General features: G+C 45.0%; 2 protein-coding genes across 2 annotated transcripts; both read right to left on the bottom strand.

Moving 5' to 3' along the window:
- Positions 1-6,892: 6,892 nt before the first annotated feature.
- F5891DRAFT_1217227 (armadillo-type protein) lies at positions 6,893-8,798 on the bottom strand (the record flags this gene model as incomplete). Its single annotated transcript, XM_041369336.1, has 10 exons — positions 6,893-6,936; positions 6,987-7,092; positions 7,150-7,363; positions 7,420-7,493; positions 7,546-7,570; positions 7,621-7,683; positions 7,736-7,767; positions 7,823-8,020; positions 8,075-8,605; positions 8,655-8,798. Coding segments are annotated over 10 exons (1,431 nt in total), but the record flags the coding sequence as incomplete, so codon positions are not given.
- A 1,068-nt stretch (positions 8,799-9,866) lies between these two features.
- On the bottom strand, positions 9,867-13,357 carry F5891DRAFT_987774 (uncharacterized protein; the record flags this gene model as incomplete). The annotated part of the gene is made up of 13 exons (XM_041377951.1): positions 9,867-9,926; positions 10,182-10,233; positions 10,351-10,623; positions 10,674-10,861; positions 10,916-11,176; positions 11,506-11,574; positions 11,718-12,098; positions 12,153-12,411; positions 12,477-12,559; positions 12,632-12,658; positions 12,964-12,999; positions 13,123-13,197; positions 13,265-13,357. 13 exons carry the CDS (start codon positions 13,355-13,357, stop codon positions 9,867-9,869), a joined length of 1,857 nt encoding a protein of 618 aa, XP_041217177.1.
- Between the last annotated feature and the right edge of the window lie 4,221 nt (positions 13,358-17,578).

The raw sequence follows: 17,578 nt of genomic DNA, 5'->3' as shown, positions 1-17,578 counted from the left end.
GCGTTCAGTAGTGGAGGCATGACTACAGGAATGAACGGCTCAAACTCGATGCCGAGAGCTTGGCAAATTTTAGCCCAAGTAGCAATTAAAAAGGTGGGCAGCATGGTGTCCGAGGGATCGACAGGAGAATCTATCATACATGGTAAACAGTTATCGAGATTTGATTTGAAGGCAGTCAAGGACGAACTTTGGATTTTGATTAAAAGCTCGACAAGCGTATTTGCGTCTGTCACAACCCCTTAAACGAATTAACGCAGGGCAGAGACTAGGACTCAAACAACAAGATAATCACAAAGAGGATAAGGCAGCAGGTACATCTTGGATTGCTCACTTGGAGATACAAGAGGTTTGAACTAAAGAACTACTGACTACGACGAGCTACCTATATACACATATTGAAACTGAGATCGAAACTGAGTATGAACTAACTAACCAATCAGAATAATTAAAGGTATCGTTCGATTCTATATATAACTATGATGTCATAACATGTGCCGCAGCCGCAGTAAGACTCTGGAACATTCCAAGAGTGTCGCGAGGCATGACATCAACATCTTCGGCATTGTCTGATAGATCACGTGACTCTGGTAATTCTACAATAGACGCAATAATAGGAACTTCTTCAACAGTAAACACATTCTTAGAAACAGGCGCTGTGACTGGGCGCTTAAAGGATTTAGAATTAAGGAACAAATAATGGTTTGTATTTGGAACTCGTGACATTACCCCCTCTCTAGGATGAGCGTCATCGCGAATGAAACTAGGACGAATAAACTTCTTGCGCCGTTCCAAAAACTCTTGGGTTTCGAACACCAATTTGTTAATTTTGCGGGGATTCAATGCTTTCGGGTTTTGCCGGTGAAATTCTTGAACTTTCAACCGTGCATTCTCAAGGTTTTCCTCAGGTTCCCATGTCGCTTCTTCTATCGGATATCCTTCCCACTCTACTAGGTATTGGAGTTTTGATCTGTGCAGTCTCGAGTCTAGGACTTTTCGTACTGTCCATTCGGAATCGCCTTCTGATAAGATCTCTGGCGGCGGACGATGATGTGGAGGTCTTTGGACTAAGGTCGAGGGGGAATGCGGAGTAAGTAATTCTACGTGGAATACCTGATGAATCTGATATTTTGCTGGAAGGTTCAGGTGGTAATTTACATCACCCGTCTTCTCTAGCACTTCAAACGGACCAAGTCGTCGATTGGAGAGTTTCTTATTTGGTCTTTTCTGACGGATATTTTTGGCATTGAGCCAGACCAGATCTCCTTTCTTGAATTGTGGTGCGTCTTTTACTCCTCTATCGTAGAATCTCTTCATCCGTTCATTCGCCATTCGCAGCATACTTTCCGCGTCTTCCTTCGCCTATTTCATTACATCCACTCGTTCATCAGCTGCAGGTACCTTAGAATTGGAAATTGGTGAAAAAGTAAACTCTGGATCGTATCCGTAGAGTACTTTGAATGGACTATGACCCGTTACAGTGACAGAGTTGTTGTGAGCGAATTCTGCTATTGGAAGCCAGTCTACCCAATCATTTTGGCGGTAAGACGTGAACATTCTCAGATATTGCTCTACTTCTTGATTGATTCTCTCTGTTTGTCTGTCTGTCTGAGGATGATAAGCCGTCGACATGTTCCATTTTATGCCTAGGCGTTTTGACACTTGTCCCATAAACTTGGAAACAAATTGTGTTCCTCTGTCCGATATCACCTGTTTCGGAGTTCCATGGTGTTTCCATATGTTATCTAAGAAAAGTTTCACGATTCCTCGAGCGTCAACTTCCTTTTTCGTAGGCATGATGTGCGTTTGTTTCATGTATCGATCAACGACAACAAAAATAGAATCGAACCCTTCGCTTTTAGGCAAATCTACTATCAAATCACAAGTGATTGATTGCCAAGGTCCCGCTGGTATTTCATTTGGTTTAAGCGGACCATGTGGTTGCGTTGGGTGAATCTTCGTTGCTCTGCATCTATCACAGCCATCTACGTAATCGTGGACATACTTCGTCATTGAAGGCCACCAATAATTTCTGGAAATCAATTCTAAGGTTTTGGCATGTCCAGGGTGTCCAGCCGGTGGAGAGTTGTGAAACAACTCCAATATTTCTCGGTGGATCTCTTTATCATTTGGAACGTAAACCAGTCCTCGGAATAACACCAATCCATCCTCCACATTCCACTCTTCGACTCCTCTACGCAATTGTACCGGTGCTGCTTTTAGCGTCTGTAGCGCTTTAGCGACTTCGGGCTCTCGTTCTGTGCATTGCCTTATCTTTCTCAGCAATTGTTTTTCTCCTTGCACTAGAACTTGACCTCTTTTAGCAGCTTTTACAGTAAAAAACTCCGGTTTTAACAAAATACGATCAGAATTGTCGTTTTCTACCCCCCCTCTGTGGTCTTCTCTCTGAGAAAGCTTATCGGCCTTATCGTTGACTACACCAGGCTTATGTTGGAGCGTAAATTCATACTCCACCAGGAACAAACTCCATCTGGCTTGCCTTCTTGTCAACTTTTGGCTCGTCATAAAGTACTCGAGATTTTTATGATCTGTCCAGATCTCCACATGGTGAGGTTTTCCCTGCACATAGTGCCTCCACTCCTCCAACGCTCGAATGATTGCGAGTAACTCTTTGTCATGGATGTCATAATTTCTTTCTGCATCGTTCATCGACTTAGAGTAATACACCACGGGGTGCCATAGGTCATCCTCCATCAGTTGAGATAGAACCGCTCCAGTTGCATAATCAGAGGCATCGGTTTCTATTTTCATCTTTTTCTCAACGTCAGGCATTACTAGGATCGGAGCTGATGTAAACCTTGACTTCAGTTCATCAAAAGCATCTTGCTGTTTTTCCGTCCAGTCCCATTTGACATCCTTTCGTAATAGATCATTCATTGGTCTAGCGATGTCCGAAAACCCGAAGATAAATCTTCTGTAGAAGTTGGCAAAGCCCATAAATGCTTGGATATCTTTAACACATTTAGGTACAGGCCATTTCATTACTCCTTCTACCTTCACAGGGTCCATTCGAATACCACCCTTCTCCACTATCAACCCGAGGAATTCGACTTCTGTCTGTTCGAAGCTACACTTTTCAGGCTTCAGATACAGATCATTCTCTTTTAGTCGTTTCAGTACCTCTCGTACAACTTTTCGGTGTTGCTCCCTATTGCCATTTGTGAACACGAGGATATCATCAATATAGACAACTACGGTCTTTCCATCAATTAAATCTCTGAATATCTCGTTCATCATGGTTTGAAACGTGGCAGGGGAGTTTGTTAAACCGAAGTACATTACGGTTGGTTCATGGTGACCAAACAGCGTTTTGAAGGCCGCCTTCCACTCATCTCCTTCTTTCATGCGAATATTATTGTACCCCCATCTTACATCCATCTTGGAGTACATCGTGGCACCGGTTAAAGCATCAATCAAATCTTGAGATCTCGGTAGCGGGTATGCATTTTTAACCGTCTTCTCATTGAGCTTTCTATAGTCCATTACCGGTCTTAACTTGCCATCTTTCTTGGCCACAAAGAAGAAAGGTGCTGCCACTGGGGATTGTGAATTTCTTATACGTCCCAGTGCAGTCTCGGTTTTTAACCAATCTTTCAAAGTGTCCATCTCTTTGGGTGACAAGGGATAGGGTTTCGCATTCGGCAGAAGATCGCCATCATCTTTAAGATCTATTGCATGATCCCATTTCTTTCTTTCAGGGAAGCGCTTAGATTCTTCTTCTGAGAAAACTCCCAGGTACTCGTGAAGCCAATCGGGAACCATCTCTTCGACCGATTTCTTCACCTTCATTGCTTCTTCTGCAACCTTCTACTCCGTGGCAACCGAGGCTTTATACTTGATCCATTCTCCAGGATACTCTTCGTCTTCTATTTCCTCAACTGTCGCCCTCTTCATCGCCATGTCTTCTTCGTCATCCTCTTCTGTGGGAATCAGGTCTGGCACTTCTTCTATCTTTTTTTGTTCTTTTCTTTTTTCTTTATTTTTTTGTCTTTGTTCTTTTTTAGTAATACATTTAATCGGGCAATGAGAAAGTGCAAAACGTCCAGTGTTCCAATCTATTTCCGGGTTGTGATATCTTAGCCAATCTATGCCAATAATAACATCATCGCTTCCTAAGTCTGTAACCATGAAGGCTGCTTGATCCTCAACATGGTCACCGATCTTTAGACCTAATTCAGCGTAATGAGTCATCGATCCAGCGGCATTTAACAAGCCATCGATATTTTTAACCGGAATGGGCCTTAATAATTTATGGCACCAGACTTCGTTCTTTTTTACAAACTTCTCGCTAATAAATAATGTCGATGCACCGCAATCTACCAGTGCTTTCACATCTGCTTGTCAGTTCTTTCCCTTCAACGTGATCGGAATGTAAAAATGCTCAGATTTGGATCTAATATATACTTCTGATACATCCGAGAACGTAGATAGGATAGAGAAACGATTGTTCGGGTCTAAGTTCGCAGACTTTGACTTCGACCCCTCTAAAAACCCTTGCCTTCTTTGGAGCTGACCCAAGCTTTGAACCAGCTTGGGATAGGGTCTTCTTCCTTTGGCACTGTAGTAGCCTTCACCTGCACTTTTGGTGCGACTGCGTCTTTGCAGTTTCTAGCCATATGGCCTTCGCCTCCACAGCGGTAACATTTGAAAGATCCAGTCTTTCCTTGAGGCTTTGGAGCACCTCGCTGTTTATTGGCGTCGACGTCCATAGCGTCGCTTTCCCTGCTAGGACCAGGTCTGTATTCAGGGGTCCTGGGGCCTTGTTTAGGGGTCCACCAGGTCGTCTTCTTCTTGTCTGCATCCAGCTCTTCGAATTTGCGTCCGATTTGGATCGCATGTTCCACCAGTTTCTTCATGGTGTTTTTGTCCTCGTAACGGACATGAGCGAGTTGGATTTTGACGCGGTCTTGAAGTCCCATTCTGAACTTCTGTCTCTGGTCATAGTCGGAAAATGAAGTGTGTGCAGCCTTTTGTCTGAAAGCAGCTGCGTACTCTGGAACTGAGGAAGATCCTTGTCTAAGGGATTCCAGTTCTCTGATCGCTTTTCCTTCACGATCTTCTTGCCCCCACATGGCTTCTAAGTCTTCCAGGAATTTCTCCACGGTCAACTTTTCATCTCTGGTCTTTCCAAGTTTAGTGATGTAAGGTTGCGCCCATTTGGCTGCAGTGCCTTTCATGAAGGAGAGCATTACTCCGATTCTTTGGCCTTCTTGGATGTTGGGCCATTGCGCCGTGTATAGCGCTACTTGGGATATCCAGACCATGAGTTCTATGGAGTCCTTTTCTCCAGTAAAGTCTTGGGGTTTTGAGTATTTGATGGAGGGGGAAGAGTTTGATGAAAGTAGGCTAGCTCCTGCAGAGCCGAATGATGGTTGTTGAGACTGTATTTTCACAGTCTCGTCTTCTTGCATTTCTAGGCGTACGCCCAGGAGTCTGTTTGCTTCTTCTAGAGCTAAATTCTTGGCTTCTAGTTCTGCGATTCTGACCCTGAAGCTGTCCGCTTGGTTTGCAAGTGACATGTGAATGTACTCGACAATTTCTTGTGGAGTAGATTGTAACACTACCGGTGTAGGCTGTACAGGAGAGTTTGGTAATTCAGACATAGTGCCAGTTGTATTCTGGAACCCGATTCACTGATGTCTGTTGAAGAGCTGCTCGTAAGGGCTCTTCCAGAAGGGAATGATGATGAAAAAGAGAAAGTTATGTAAACATAAAACTGAAGCGGTCCCCGATATCTGATCGGATCAACCTCGTACTTCAGGGTCAAAGGGTTCTTTAATCAACCCAACTGACACTTCCCTAATACTAACTAGAAAGGATACGTAAACTATACTCGATCGAGTGGGAAAAACTAGGGACAATGCAATCTCCGTTCTGAGGGTACAAGCCTAGGACAAGTTATCACTCTTCCAGCCGAAGCTTACAAGTGCGAGTCTCACTAGGGTATGTCTCTAAATCCTCGTAGGTCGAAAGCACAGTTTGTCGTCTAGACAGTTCCGCTATTGACTCGAAACAAATGCCTACGTGCGTATGAAGAAAGGAATAGGTAAAATGAAACTATAGTAACATTGAGCAGGCAGGGTTTTGGGCCAGCACTCAAAGTTGCAGTGACACGCCTAATGTCGTGAACACCTCCGTATACTGGCGGCTGCAGTAAGACAGGGCCTGGTATAGGACTACTAACTAAGAAAGATGATAGGTAGAGAAAATGCGCTCAAATGAGCAAAGGGATGAAATCAAAAATCGCGGCGGTTTAAGCCGGGCAAAAGTATAACGGTTCTGTTTCGGCTGATGGTGTGAAGATGACTTCCAACATGACCAGGCGAAAGAGAAAGAGATGCGAGAGTGTAACGCGAGAGTCGGAGTCTCCTATAGTTCAAACCTAATGTCACAACCCCTTAAACGAATTAACGCAGGGCAGAGACTAGGACTCAAACAACAAGATAATCACAAAGAGGATAAGGCAGCAGGTACATCTTGGATTGCTCACTTGGAGATACAAGAGGTTTGAACTAAAGAACTACTGACTACGACGAGCTACCTATATACACATATTGAAACTGAGATCGAAACTGAGTATGAACTAACTAACCAATCAGAATAATTAAAGGTATCGTTCGATTCTATATATAACTATGATGTCATAACATGTGCCGCAGCCGCAGTAAGACTCTGGAACATTCCAAGAGTGTCGCGAGGCATGACATCAACATCTTCGGCATTGTCTGATAGATCACGTGACTCTGGTAATTCTACAATAGACGCAATAATAGGAACTTCTTCAACAGTAAACACATTCTTAGAAACAGGCGCTGTGACTGGGCGCTTAAAGGATTTAGAATTAAGGAACAAATAATGGTTTGTATTTGGAACTCGTGACAGCGTCAGTGCGGAAAACCTTACGTCCAACGGCAATTGCTGACAAGGATCAGTCAAGGAAACTTGCGCTGATATCAACTGTTTCTTACCTATTAAACCAGCACATTCCATGGCTTTCGCGCATAGCTTGTAATGGTCAGAACTGTTGGAATTGTGGAGAACATTTAAAAGAAGAGGCATTATGGAGGCATAGTGCTGTTGTATATGCAAGCGTCAGATAAACAATGGATACGCAAGACTGCAATATAATACCTTAGCAAATGTTGCCTCACTGGCATCAGCGACCATAACAAGAGTTGTAATAGCTTGTTCTTGAACATAACCTTTGACTACTTTGCCATCCTCAGCTCCTGGATTGAGCATCTTGAGCAGACACTCAACGATCGGGTCCAAATAAGGAACAAGGGTGTCACGTTCGACACCTTCACAAAAGTTGATCAGGGCAGCAGCGGCATGTGAGTGCACACTAAAATAGAGGATCAGGCGGAGGACAAGTGACAGAATCAAGGATGTAATAGTCACTGAGGTTCTGGCGCTTCTAGTGTTGGGATCAATGCAGTGAATAATTGCTTGTGGTAGTGATCTTGAATGATTTCCTTGGAGCACAAGTGTCTATGAGGATCATCGTGGCAGGGTGACTAAACTTACCTCCAAATCAGTACATAGTTGACCACTGCATCAATCATTAAGCGAGGATATCATGAGATAATAAAAGCAACGTACATGCATTGATATGCGGCATACCGGACACGTGGACGTGCGTCCTTGAACATTGGAGTAATGAGGCTGGGAACATGATCAATGAAAGGGACCAGACAATAAACTGAAGAATGAGCACTTAACAACCTTCCCAAGTTCCATTTGCATCACCTAATAATAGACGAATGAGTGGGCCTAGGCTTTGCCATAAATAAACCAAATGAACCTTGTTCGTGCCTTTGGCTATGGCTGCGATAGCCATCAGGCCAGCGTGCCTCAATCTCCAGTCGTAATTGGCGAGCATTGACGGAATATATTGGAACACCAGAGGAAGTGCTGCTTTACCTCCAAGAGCACAGGCCACCCTATTGAGGGATTGCTCGAATACATGAGGATAATTCTCATCTTGTGCATCCTCTGAGGGCTAAGATATTTGAGTTGGTGAAATACTTGGAGAAATGCATGATAAGTATCTTACATCAGCTTTGAGCCAGGAATCCAACGTGTCTTCTGGTAATTCCCCCATGCCCTCTAGAGATGCTCTTACCATAGCCACCGTCCATCCTTGTGAATGCTTCGCCAATGCAGGCTTAGCCTCAGTAAGACTTACCATAAATTCTAATGCAGCTTTTCTGACCAACTCTTTCTCCTTGTCCTCTGTGACTTCGTCATTGCCATCTGGAGTCCGACTGCCAGATCTGCTGGGAGGGAACGTGAAACTTGATGTGCCGGGGAATGGCTTAGCAACCATGGGTGTCAGGCCTGAGTCAACACTTGGCATTATGAAACCACGCAAGAAAGACAGTAGGGCATCCATATGAGGCACAAAGAGATTAGGATGAGATGAGCATAATAGTGTCAGCGAGCTGAGGAAGGATTTAAGGTGAATGTTGGGAAGGGAAGGTAATGTGTCTAGCATTGAATAGAGTAGCGAGAGCGAGTGTGATAATTGAAGTTGATCACATGCAGTAAGGTAGGACACAGAGGCTTGGAGAGCAGCAAGCCGAACCTGAGCACTATCCATTAATGCCAATTAATTCGACTGGAGGACTACGTACATGCACACTTTGAGAGTCTTGGAGACCTTTCCGGAAAACTGTCAGGACAGCATCTGTCTGGAGATTCATTACGAGATTGGGACAACCAGAAAACAGCCTAAAAGCACTTTCTCGGAAGCCAGCTTCACCTGTCTGCGTCATAGTACACCCTGCTTCTGCAACCCTGTTCTGCAACCTGCCAAAGCACACGGCGCCTGCGCTGGGATATTTAGTTTACTAGTCAGTGGATAGAACACTTTCAGAGCTCAGAGCTCAGCGTGCAAGCTCGCCTTGCACATGAATGTCAAGTTCGTACTAGTGGAATATATATGATACATACAATTTGGGTAGCAAAGGAATCTGTGGTACCAGAGGATGGGATGAGGTTCACCACAAGCATGTGAAATAGGTCAAGGCCTAATGATCCAAGCCTTTCTACAAATCAATTCTGTGAATGCCAGTTTGAGCTAATCATGACCAGTACAGAGCCCATCACACCTACCAGAATAGCAACCCGCGAGCCTTCTCTGAGGGTGCCTTGAACTTTTCCACCGTCTACATAACTTCCTAATCAATAGATGAACTCCTGAGCATTGACAACTTGTGTTGTAACGTATACTCAAATGCTGGCTATGCGGTTTTTCATGTCTTTCGCCAAACCAAGACAATTGAACAAGCTTTTTAGTATCAGGCAGCGAGGGCATGGACAAGAACCCATGTCCTTAATAGTCGCGATTAAAGCTCTGTAAAATTATGATCCAGCCAATAACTCAATAATGGTAGAACATACTTCTCCAGATAATCATCTTCATTAGCTCCGCATGTCTTTCACCCAGAGGTGAGCACCCCCAGGGAGTCCATTCGCCATGCTTCCAGAGTAGGTATTCTGGTTTTTTTTTGGTTTGCCTTCTCTCCAACCCCTACACCTTTGGGGTATTTCCCCATTGATAGATGAGCTTACAAGCCGGTGCGCACCACCATAGTTAGTTCTGAGAGTCTCTGATCCCAGTTTTCAGACTAGTTTATGTATCAGAGCCTTGAGCATAGAAAAGTTCAAAAGTCTCACCTATGATATGAAACTCTGTCAAATCAACGAATCTTGATGTGATAGTTTGAAAGGCCACTTGCGAGCTGTTGTTGATGTTAACAATCTGAGTGATGGTATGGCCTAGTAGTGAGGGGTGAAGAAAAAACTTGGATAAGTCAAACAATTATGGAGTAGTCACGATGAGATTACCCGATGATCCATGATATGCCACCGCGAGAAAATAGTCCTACATCGCGACTATGCATCTGCAAAGGAATCAAGAACTATCAGTGAAAGATGTAGATGGATCCGGCGCAAGAAATCCTCTATCGTATTCATGAGGTAGTGTTAACTACAGATGATGGAGGATGGCTGCATTTGCCTAGCGTAAAGCACCTGAGGGTAGATGCAGAGTGCCGTCGGTAGCATAGTCAATTAGACGTTCATCGTTCAGAGCAGTGTGATCGCAGCACAAACAATGATATACAAGCAAACAGAATTCACACATGCTCCTTGCACACCCGGCGATGGCCGGTATTGGCCGCAGACTCGAGACTCCGTATCATTGAGGAGCTGTGACCGTAACCCAATATCAAAAGCACTAATAGTAGTAAGTACAGCTGTAAGGTGTATAAAAAATTGATCCGATGTTCGAATGACTTCTATATATTGAAAGACCCTTCAATCAACCTTGACCCAGAGGCCGTGGGCTGCTCCTCTGACAAGTCAGACAACCATGAACTGAAATTGAAGTCATCTAAGTCCGGAGTCTGTGTTAACTCCATCATCTGCGGTTGCACTGTCATCTGTGGTTGTACTGTCATCGAGGGCACTTGATCACTCATTTGCACGAGCGGTGACAAAATGGAAATTGGGCGTGGTATGCTTAACTCCCCCGTCGTCACAGGTACGTAGATTGGAATCTGAGGAGGCAGAATTTTCAGCATCTTGTGCAGGGCCTGACTGCAAAAGTATGAGCATGCTGTGTGTGTTCACCATAGCAAAATACTCACAGCCCATTGTGATGAAGACCCAGTAAATGCCTCTCAAATGGCTCACAATGTATATCTGTCTGAAGGGTATATGCCATCGCATTTGTAATCAAGTCCTGCTCGCCTGAATATAACTCGGTAGAGTACTGGAGCGTGTTCTTCGATGCGGAGGGTTGATCATCGGGATGCCGATCGATGACATACCTGATCTGAAGATCATACAAAGGGGTCAATGAATGGAAACCAAAATATACTTCACTCACTGCTGTTGCTGACCCTGAGAGCATGTGAATGGTCGTGGTCGACATCAACGACCTCATCTCTCTGTCACAAAGCGGGGATTTCTTGCTTTCATACCAGTGTGCCATATGAACACCTTGGACAGCTGGATGTGCGAACACAAGCACATCGGTAGATGTCGGAGTTTCTTGTTTGCCGTGTAGATAGTATCCAAAGGGCTGTGTTGGATCATAGAGTTCTGCCCTTCGTTGATTCATATAAGACTTGCGGTCCTCACCGGACATCTGTGGCGGCGGTTCGAGGTTGTATAAATGCACAAATTTTTCAGCTTTTTTCGCGAGCACTACAACTTGTGTTGTAATGTATACTCGAACACTGGCTATGCGGTTTTTCATGTCTTTCACCAAACCAAGACAATTGAACAAGCTTTTAGTATCAGGCAGCAAGGGCATGGACAAGAACCCATGTCCTTGATAGTCGCAATTAGAGCTCTGTAAAATTATGATCCAGCCGATAACTCAATAATAATATAATGTACAACAATGTCAACTCAAACAAGCGGGTGTTCTATTACATGTGTTCTGGATAGCGAATGATGACTGAATCAGTAAACCTTCAGGGCAATAGGCTGCGAACTTAACTTTGACAAGTCCAAATCCATAGTAATTGGATTGTGTGATACCTGTCATAGTATTAGTAAATATTCTTTGCGAAATAGTCTGACAATGCAATTCAGAATGTTGAAGCCAATACATTGAAACCAAACTACGTACAAGGCACATGATGTGGTTAAGGAGATAGTGATGAGCGCAAAATAAATTATACATCCGAGTCATTGGACTGCAGGCAGGCTGAGCTGCCATGTGATGTTGCGGCAATTACAAGTGATTCTTCATCAGATAGGCTTCTGTACCAAAGCCCAGCATTGCCAGGGTCAAACCTAGAATCTGTATTCCCTGTCGCTGTGACCCCCTGAGCCTCGAGCATATTCCGAATGGAGCCAATTTGCATGTCAACTCCACTCAACTGTGTCTGGCACAGCTTGGTTTCGTCTTTGAGGATAGACTTTATTAAATCAAGTTCATGGGAGCAAAGGAATTGGTAGTGGATCCTCGCAGCAATAGCTTGGCGAGTTATCCGAGAGAGCTCAAGCATGCGCTGGTTGAGGTAGTTTGTAGCATCAGTGGAGGCGGCAGTAAAGTTCCACTTTGAAAAAAATGAGGATTGTACTTCCCAAAGCTATGACTCAAATGGACATACCGTTGTGTGTAAGGTCTTTAATCTCTTTGTCGGCAAGTTGCAATCCTCATCACACGTGCCATTTTGAAATAAGGCATACTGAGCGGAACACTTATGGGAATCTTGAACAAGACATTTTCCCAAGTTGACATGGCTACCCCATTGGATGTGAAATGTATGGTCATTGACAGACATAACAGGAGAACCAGTACTTTTGGCTGGAGAGCTACTGGGTGCCACAGATGTGGGAGGTGAGGATGTCGTAGTTGATTGGGGTTGTCTGGATGTACTAAGTATGAGCTATTGAAATGCTATAGACGCTGAGGGCGTGATTGAAAAACAAACCTGGGATTGGTGTCAGAAGAGGACAAGATATCACTGCTCTTCGATTCAGACTCGGAGGAGCCACTCATGGTCTCGCAGGTGACCTGTTATACAGTGAGAAGTTTGAAGAATGCTGTTGTGCATGGAACCAAGTGACTGTGCGTGAGAAAACTTACATGCTTGAGGCTCTTAGTAATATGCCCCTACCCCCACCGTATGAGCTACTTGAACATGCCGAGTGCTAGTCGTTTCTTCCCCACAATCGACCTTGGTCTTGCCAAAGGCAGGAGTATTTGAACAAAGATCATTCAAACTGCAGACTGAACCTACCCCGAAGGATCCATCATAGTAAGTTCAGCGACTTGTGCGACTCTCAATTCCCAGTATGCATCACTGAGAAACATCAACCAATGTCCAACTGGCATGTGCATCACTCCTTCTGTGGAGAGCACCCTGTTGTGGGACGCTGTTCTCTTTGTGCACAAAGGTCAGTATTCTTGATACTTACTGGTGTGCCGTCCGGTTTCATATTATTGTCAGGATACTACTAGGATTCTGTGCTGAAGTTCACCGTAACGTTTCCCAAAAACTATCCTGAACGACTCTCGACGGTACGGTTCTTGACGGTCATTTCCATCCCCTGGTCGAACCCTGGACTGGAGCTTACAGTCCTGCACCACAGTTCTGACCATGGAGGTTTGTGACCTTCTGCTATAGGTCGACTAGGAGCTAATGTGCGTGTCTAGACCCAAAGAGCATCAGATACATCATGTTCTGCATTTTGTGAAGAGCACATTCAAGGAGCCCACTCTAGAAGGCATGATACCCTCGTCATTTGCGATGTAGCCGCTCTCTGCTGCCACGAATGTGTTAGTCTTCAAGCTAGCTGTCTCTGCTACCATGTCCAGGTTGCAGCAAAGCAATGCTTACCTCATATATCCTGAATTTTCCCACCAGTGTGATTGTGACTTTCATTTGTGACACTCCAGTGCACGATGATCAACATTTTGTACATGACAGACTTTTGTCTTCAGGTACTTACATTTATTCCTAGGGACATCTATTGGTATTCATGTATGAATATATAGGACTAAAACAATTTGTGTTATTTGAAAGAATTAGAAAGATAGGAGGTCATCGTCATCGTCCTCGTCCCCTTCCAAGCCATGATCTCTCTCTCTCACATCTTCACCGTGATGCTCCAGTTCCTCATTGCTAAACTCTTCATCGCTCATTTCATCATTGTCATCATCCTTGCCACATCTGTTCCAGCCTTCGTCATCACCATTCTCTGCATAGTCCACATCCACCTCGTTCCTGTCGCCCACAGTATCCATGGTGTTGCTTGGTGAGTCAGGGCCAAGACAATCCCTGATAATCATCCTCATCATTACCGGATGTCCCACGCCAAAGTGACCATAGCACATGAACATATCTCGGTCAGCGAATCTGTACAAGGGGTTGAGGATTGATATGCCATGAGAATGGAAACCAACACTCACATGCCAATGTAATACGCTTCCCAGTCATCTAAGTCCCCTTCAGGATGTGCCAATGATTTTCCGTGGCAAAGCGAGCTTACACCACGTCCCAAAGCAAAGGCTGGGAGCAAATGTACTCCTCGAATAACTTGCCCTGGGTCAAGAAAACCGAATGCATCTGCGTCGGATTCCTCCACAAATGCGACCTTGGGAAGACGCGCATGTCTCGTGCCACATTTATGGTACTGTAACGGGGCCAGCCACCTAACCCAGAGAACTTCAATGTGCTGCTTTACTGGCTGAGCTTGGTCGTTGAGCCATGTCTCCATATGGTATATTCCCAATACCTGGGCATACCAGTATGGGTGGTTGGGCGTCATCTCTCCTGACATCACCATGATGTCCGCATGTGTTCTAGGGTTTATGGTGTCATACTCATGTCTCATGTCATACGTAGTGTAATGCACTTGCATAGTCTGGACGGAGTGAATCGTGTTATTAGGAATTATAACTGAGTTTCGCTCTTGATCCGTGAAGGTGTGGTCACAGTAACTGATGTCGAGTTTGCGCAACTGATAAAGGATGTGGTCCCTCAGTTTTGGCATGAATTTCTAATCACCACAGTGAGTAAGGCAATTTCAAAACGGACACGTCACTTTTACCTTAAGAGCTGGATCACCATCATGTTGTCGGATGAATGTGAATAGACTGACAGGATGGTGTTGATAGGAAGCAATATGGTAATTCTTTCCAGAGGGGGGGACGTCAACTGGTGGTTGAGTAGGGAGGGGGGGTGTACCCCCTGCTTCTGCAATCCGCTGAAGCACGCGGCGCCTATGCTCGTGCTTGGCTAATTGCGCTGGCATGTCCAGTTTACTGGTCAGTGGATAGAATGCTTTCAGAGCTCGGTGTGCAAGCTTGCCCTGTGCAAGAACGTCAAGTTTGTACTGGTGGAATGTAGGCGATACATACAATTTGAGTAGTAAACGAGTCTGTGGTCCCAAAGAATCAGATGGTTCTCACATAGTCCCCCATAGTGTGGAACTTATAGGTATTCAAATTAAACATCTTGACCCTTGGTCCGGTTGATTCTGGGGAGACGCCATGAACTTCGGAGCGCTGAGCAGACCTTCATTGACGAGCCGCCTTCTCTTTTGGCAACTCAACGGCATTGAATGCAGCACAGGTAAAAGTCCGAAACTTCCGCAACTGCCAAGAGAGTTTTTTGAAGGTTTCATCCAGAAATGTCAAGATGGAATCGGAGTGGATCCTGAGCTTTGCAAGTGCATGCCACTGTGCAAATTGGTATAGCAGAGATTGTATAGCTGCATCGTGGTCAGGAGGGAACAGCCCTTCAAAGACTGGGATGGTGCACTGGAGGGCATGTGAGGGAGCTTTCCAGACAACTAAACGATGCAAACGAACCTGTAAAATGTCTTCAAAGTCATGAGCTGCCAATTTTTTCATCTCTGAGGTATTGTTGGCAAACTTGCGAATTATGCCATTACCAAAGGTCGGGAGCAGGCAAAATCTAAGGTGAATTTGGACTCGTTAGTGGAACAAGATACTCCTCATTGAGTCCCCATACCTTTCATCCAGGGTGGCGACCAGTCAAGCACCCCCAGGAAGTGCATAAAGAAGCCTTATGAGGTGCGTAAAGAGTGCCTTCCAGGTACCCAATTCGCACTTGTGCATGAGGTCCACTACAAGCATACAAAATGGGTCAAGGCCCAGTGGTCTAAGCTTTTCTACAAATTGATTCTGCAAATGCTGGTTTGAGCTGATCATAACTAGTCCAGAGCCTGTCACACTCACCAGAATAGGAACCCATGAGCCTTCTCCAAGGGTATCTTCAACTTTTCCACTGTCTACAGTATTTCCTGATCGATAGATGAACTCCCGAGTCTTGACAACTTGCGTAGTGACATATACTCGAACACTGGCTATGCGGTTTTTCATGTCTTTTGCCAAACCAAGACAATTGAACAAGCTTTTTGGTATCAGGCAGTGAGGGCATGGACAAGAACCCATGTCCTTAATAGTCGCGATTAGAGCTCTGTAAAATTATGATCCAGCTGATAACTCAATAATAATAGAACATACTTCTCCGGATAATCAGCTGAATATGTGAAGATGCGAGGGTATACTCTCCGCATCAGTCCGTCAGCGCATTTCAAAACGATACCATGTCGATAAGCATACAGAAAATCATCATCCAGTAAGATTTCCCAACATGCATGGAACAACTCCCTGCAGAAATGAGTGAGAAGGGAGGCCATGCCTGTTTTTGATATTCGGGGCAGGCTACTCAAAACGTCTTTAATACTATTGGGAAGCTGAGGGGGGTAGGTCGATAAATGAGTAATCAACCGGACTAAGGACTCACTGAAGGTAAAAATCCTACAAGGTGACACAATCCCGATGTAGGCAACGAATGTACGTACTTCATCAGATTTCCGAAGTATGTATAAAGAGGCCAAGCCTTAGCAGTTCCAAAGTTTGCCAAGTGAGTGGCATCTGAAAAGAACATCAGCCCTGCGATCATGTGCTCCAAGGAACACCCTGGCTCTTTCGGGAGTTTGTGCAGGCTGTCTTGAGCTTCCAACCAAGCATCGGAGGTGTAAAGCTCGTCGTATACCCACTCTTAATGGTTGTCTAGAGGGTCCTTCCACAGACGTTTAAAAGGCAAGAGGTGGAACACTCCACCTTGAGCATCTGCGAATGCGGCGCGTATAACTTCAATTAGAGGGTGGTAATGAAATCCAGGAGCTGTGTAAGGTCTAGGGCCATCCTCCTTGCACTTTGTTGGAATCTCGATGGTAACCGGAGTCTCGATCCAGTCGTCTGGAAAGGTGATTCTCTCTCCACTCTCATCTCTATCCAGTTCTCATAGGCTCCGCCTTACCGAAAACCCCTGAAGGTCCTTGCAGTCGAAATCCTCTGCTAGTATCACATCCTTGACCAGGGCAGCAACTTTAGTCTCTGACACCCGACTGCTTCTGGAGTTCATCCAGGATATAAGTCTATAGACAGTCATATTAGCAAATGGGTATGGAGGTGCAAAGACCTTCGGTGTGGAGTAGGCTCCTTGAACAGCAGCTGGACATGTCCTTGCAAGTAATGCAGATGGAATAAATCTATCTGGCTCAAACAAAGGACAACGAGGGTATTGTCGGCAGAGACCAAAGGAGTTGAAAGTGGTCTGAAGTGTATCTCTGAGGGTTAGAAGAACACGTCGGATTCTAGATTGGGCTGGTATGGTAGGTGAACTTTGACTCGACGAACTCTGATTGTTGACACTATCAGAATGATTAAGGTCCTCCTCCAAGGGCTCGACGACGCGGAAGGGTCTCAGGATTCGTCTCATATGGCTCGTCTGTTTCTCTGATGAATTCAAGAAGTGAGAAAACTAGTGGCCCGTCATTCAAAGGGATGTGAACCAAAGCCATCCAAGTCAACACCGTCTCCGCAATTAGCACCCATCTCAATGTTGACATTATCTTGCGGAATCAAGTCTAGGTCATGGCAGGGTCCTGAGTCATCGAGACCGAAGGCATCAAAGATGCCAGTGCCAGACCCTTGTCCTTGCCCTGCTAGCAATTGACAAGGGGCAATTGGTCTGAGATGACCAATTTTCTGAAG

The sequence above is a fragment of the Suillus fuscotomentosus genome (assembly GCF_016647785.1).
Source record: "Suillus fuscotomentosus strain FC203 chromosome Unknown F5891scaffold_178, whole genome shotgun sequence".
In the NCBI taxonomy this organism is placed as follows: Eukaryota; Fungi; Basidiomycota; class Agaricomycetes; order Boletales; family Suillaceae; genus Suillus; species Suillus fuscotomentosus.
Note: the sequence above shows the minus strand (reverse complement) of the source record. Positions and strands in the feature narration are given on the sequence as shown.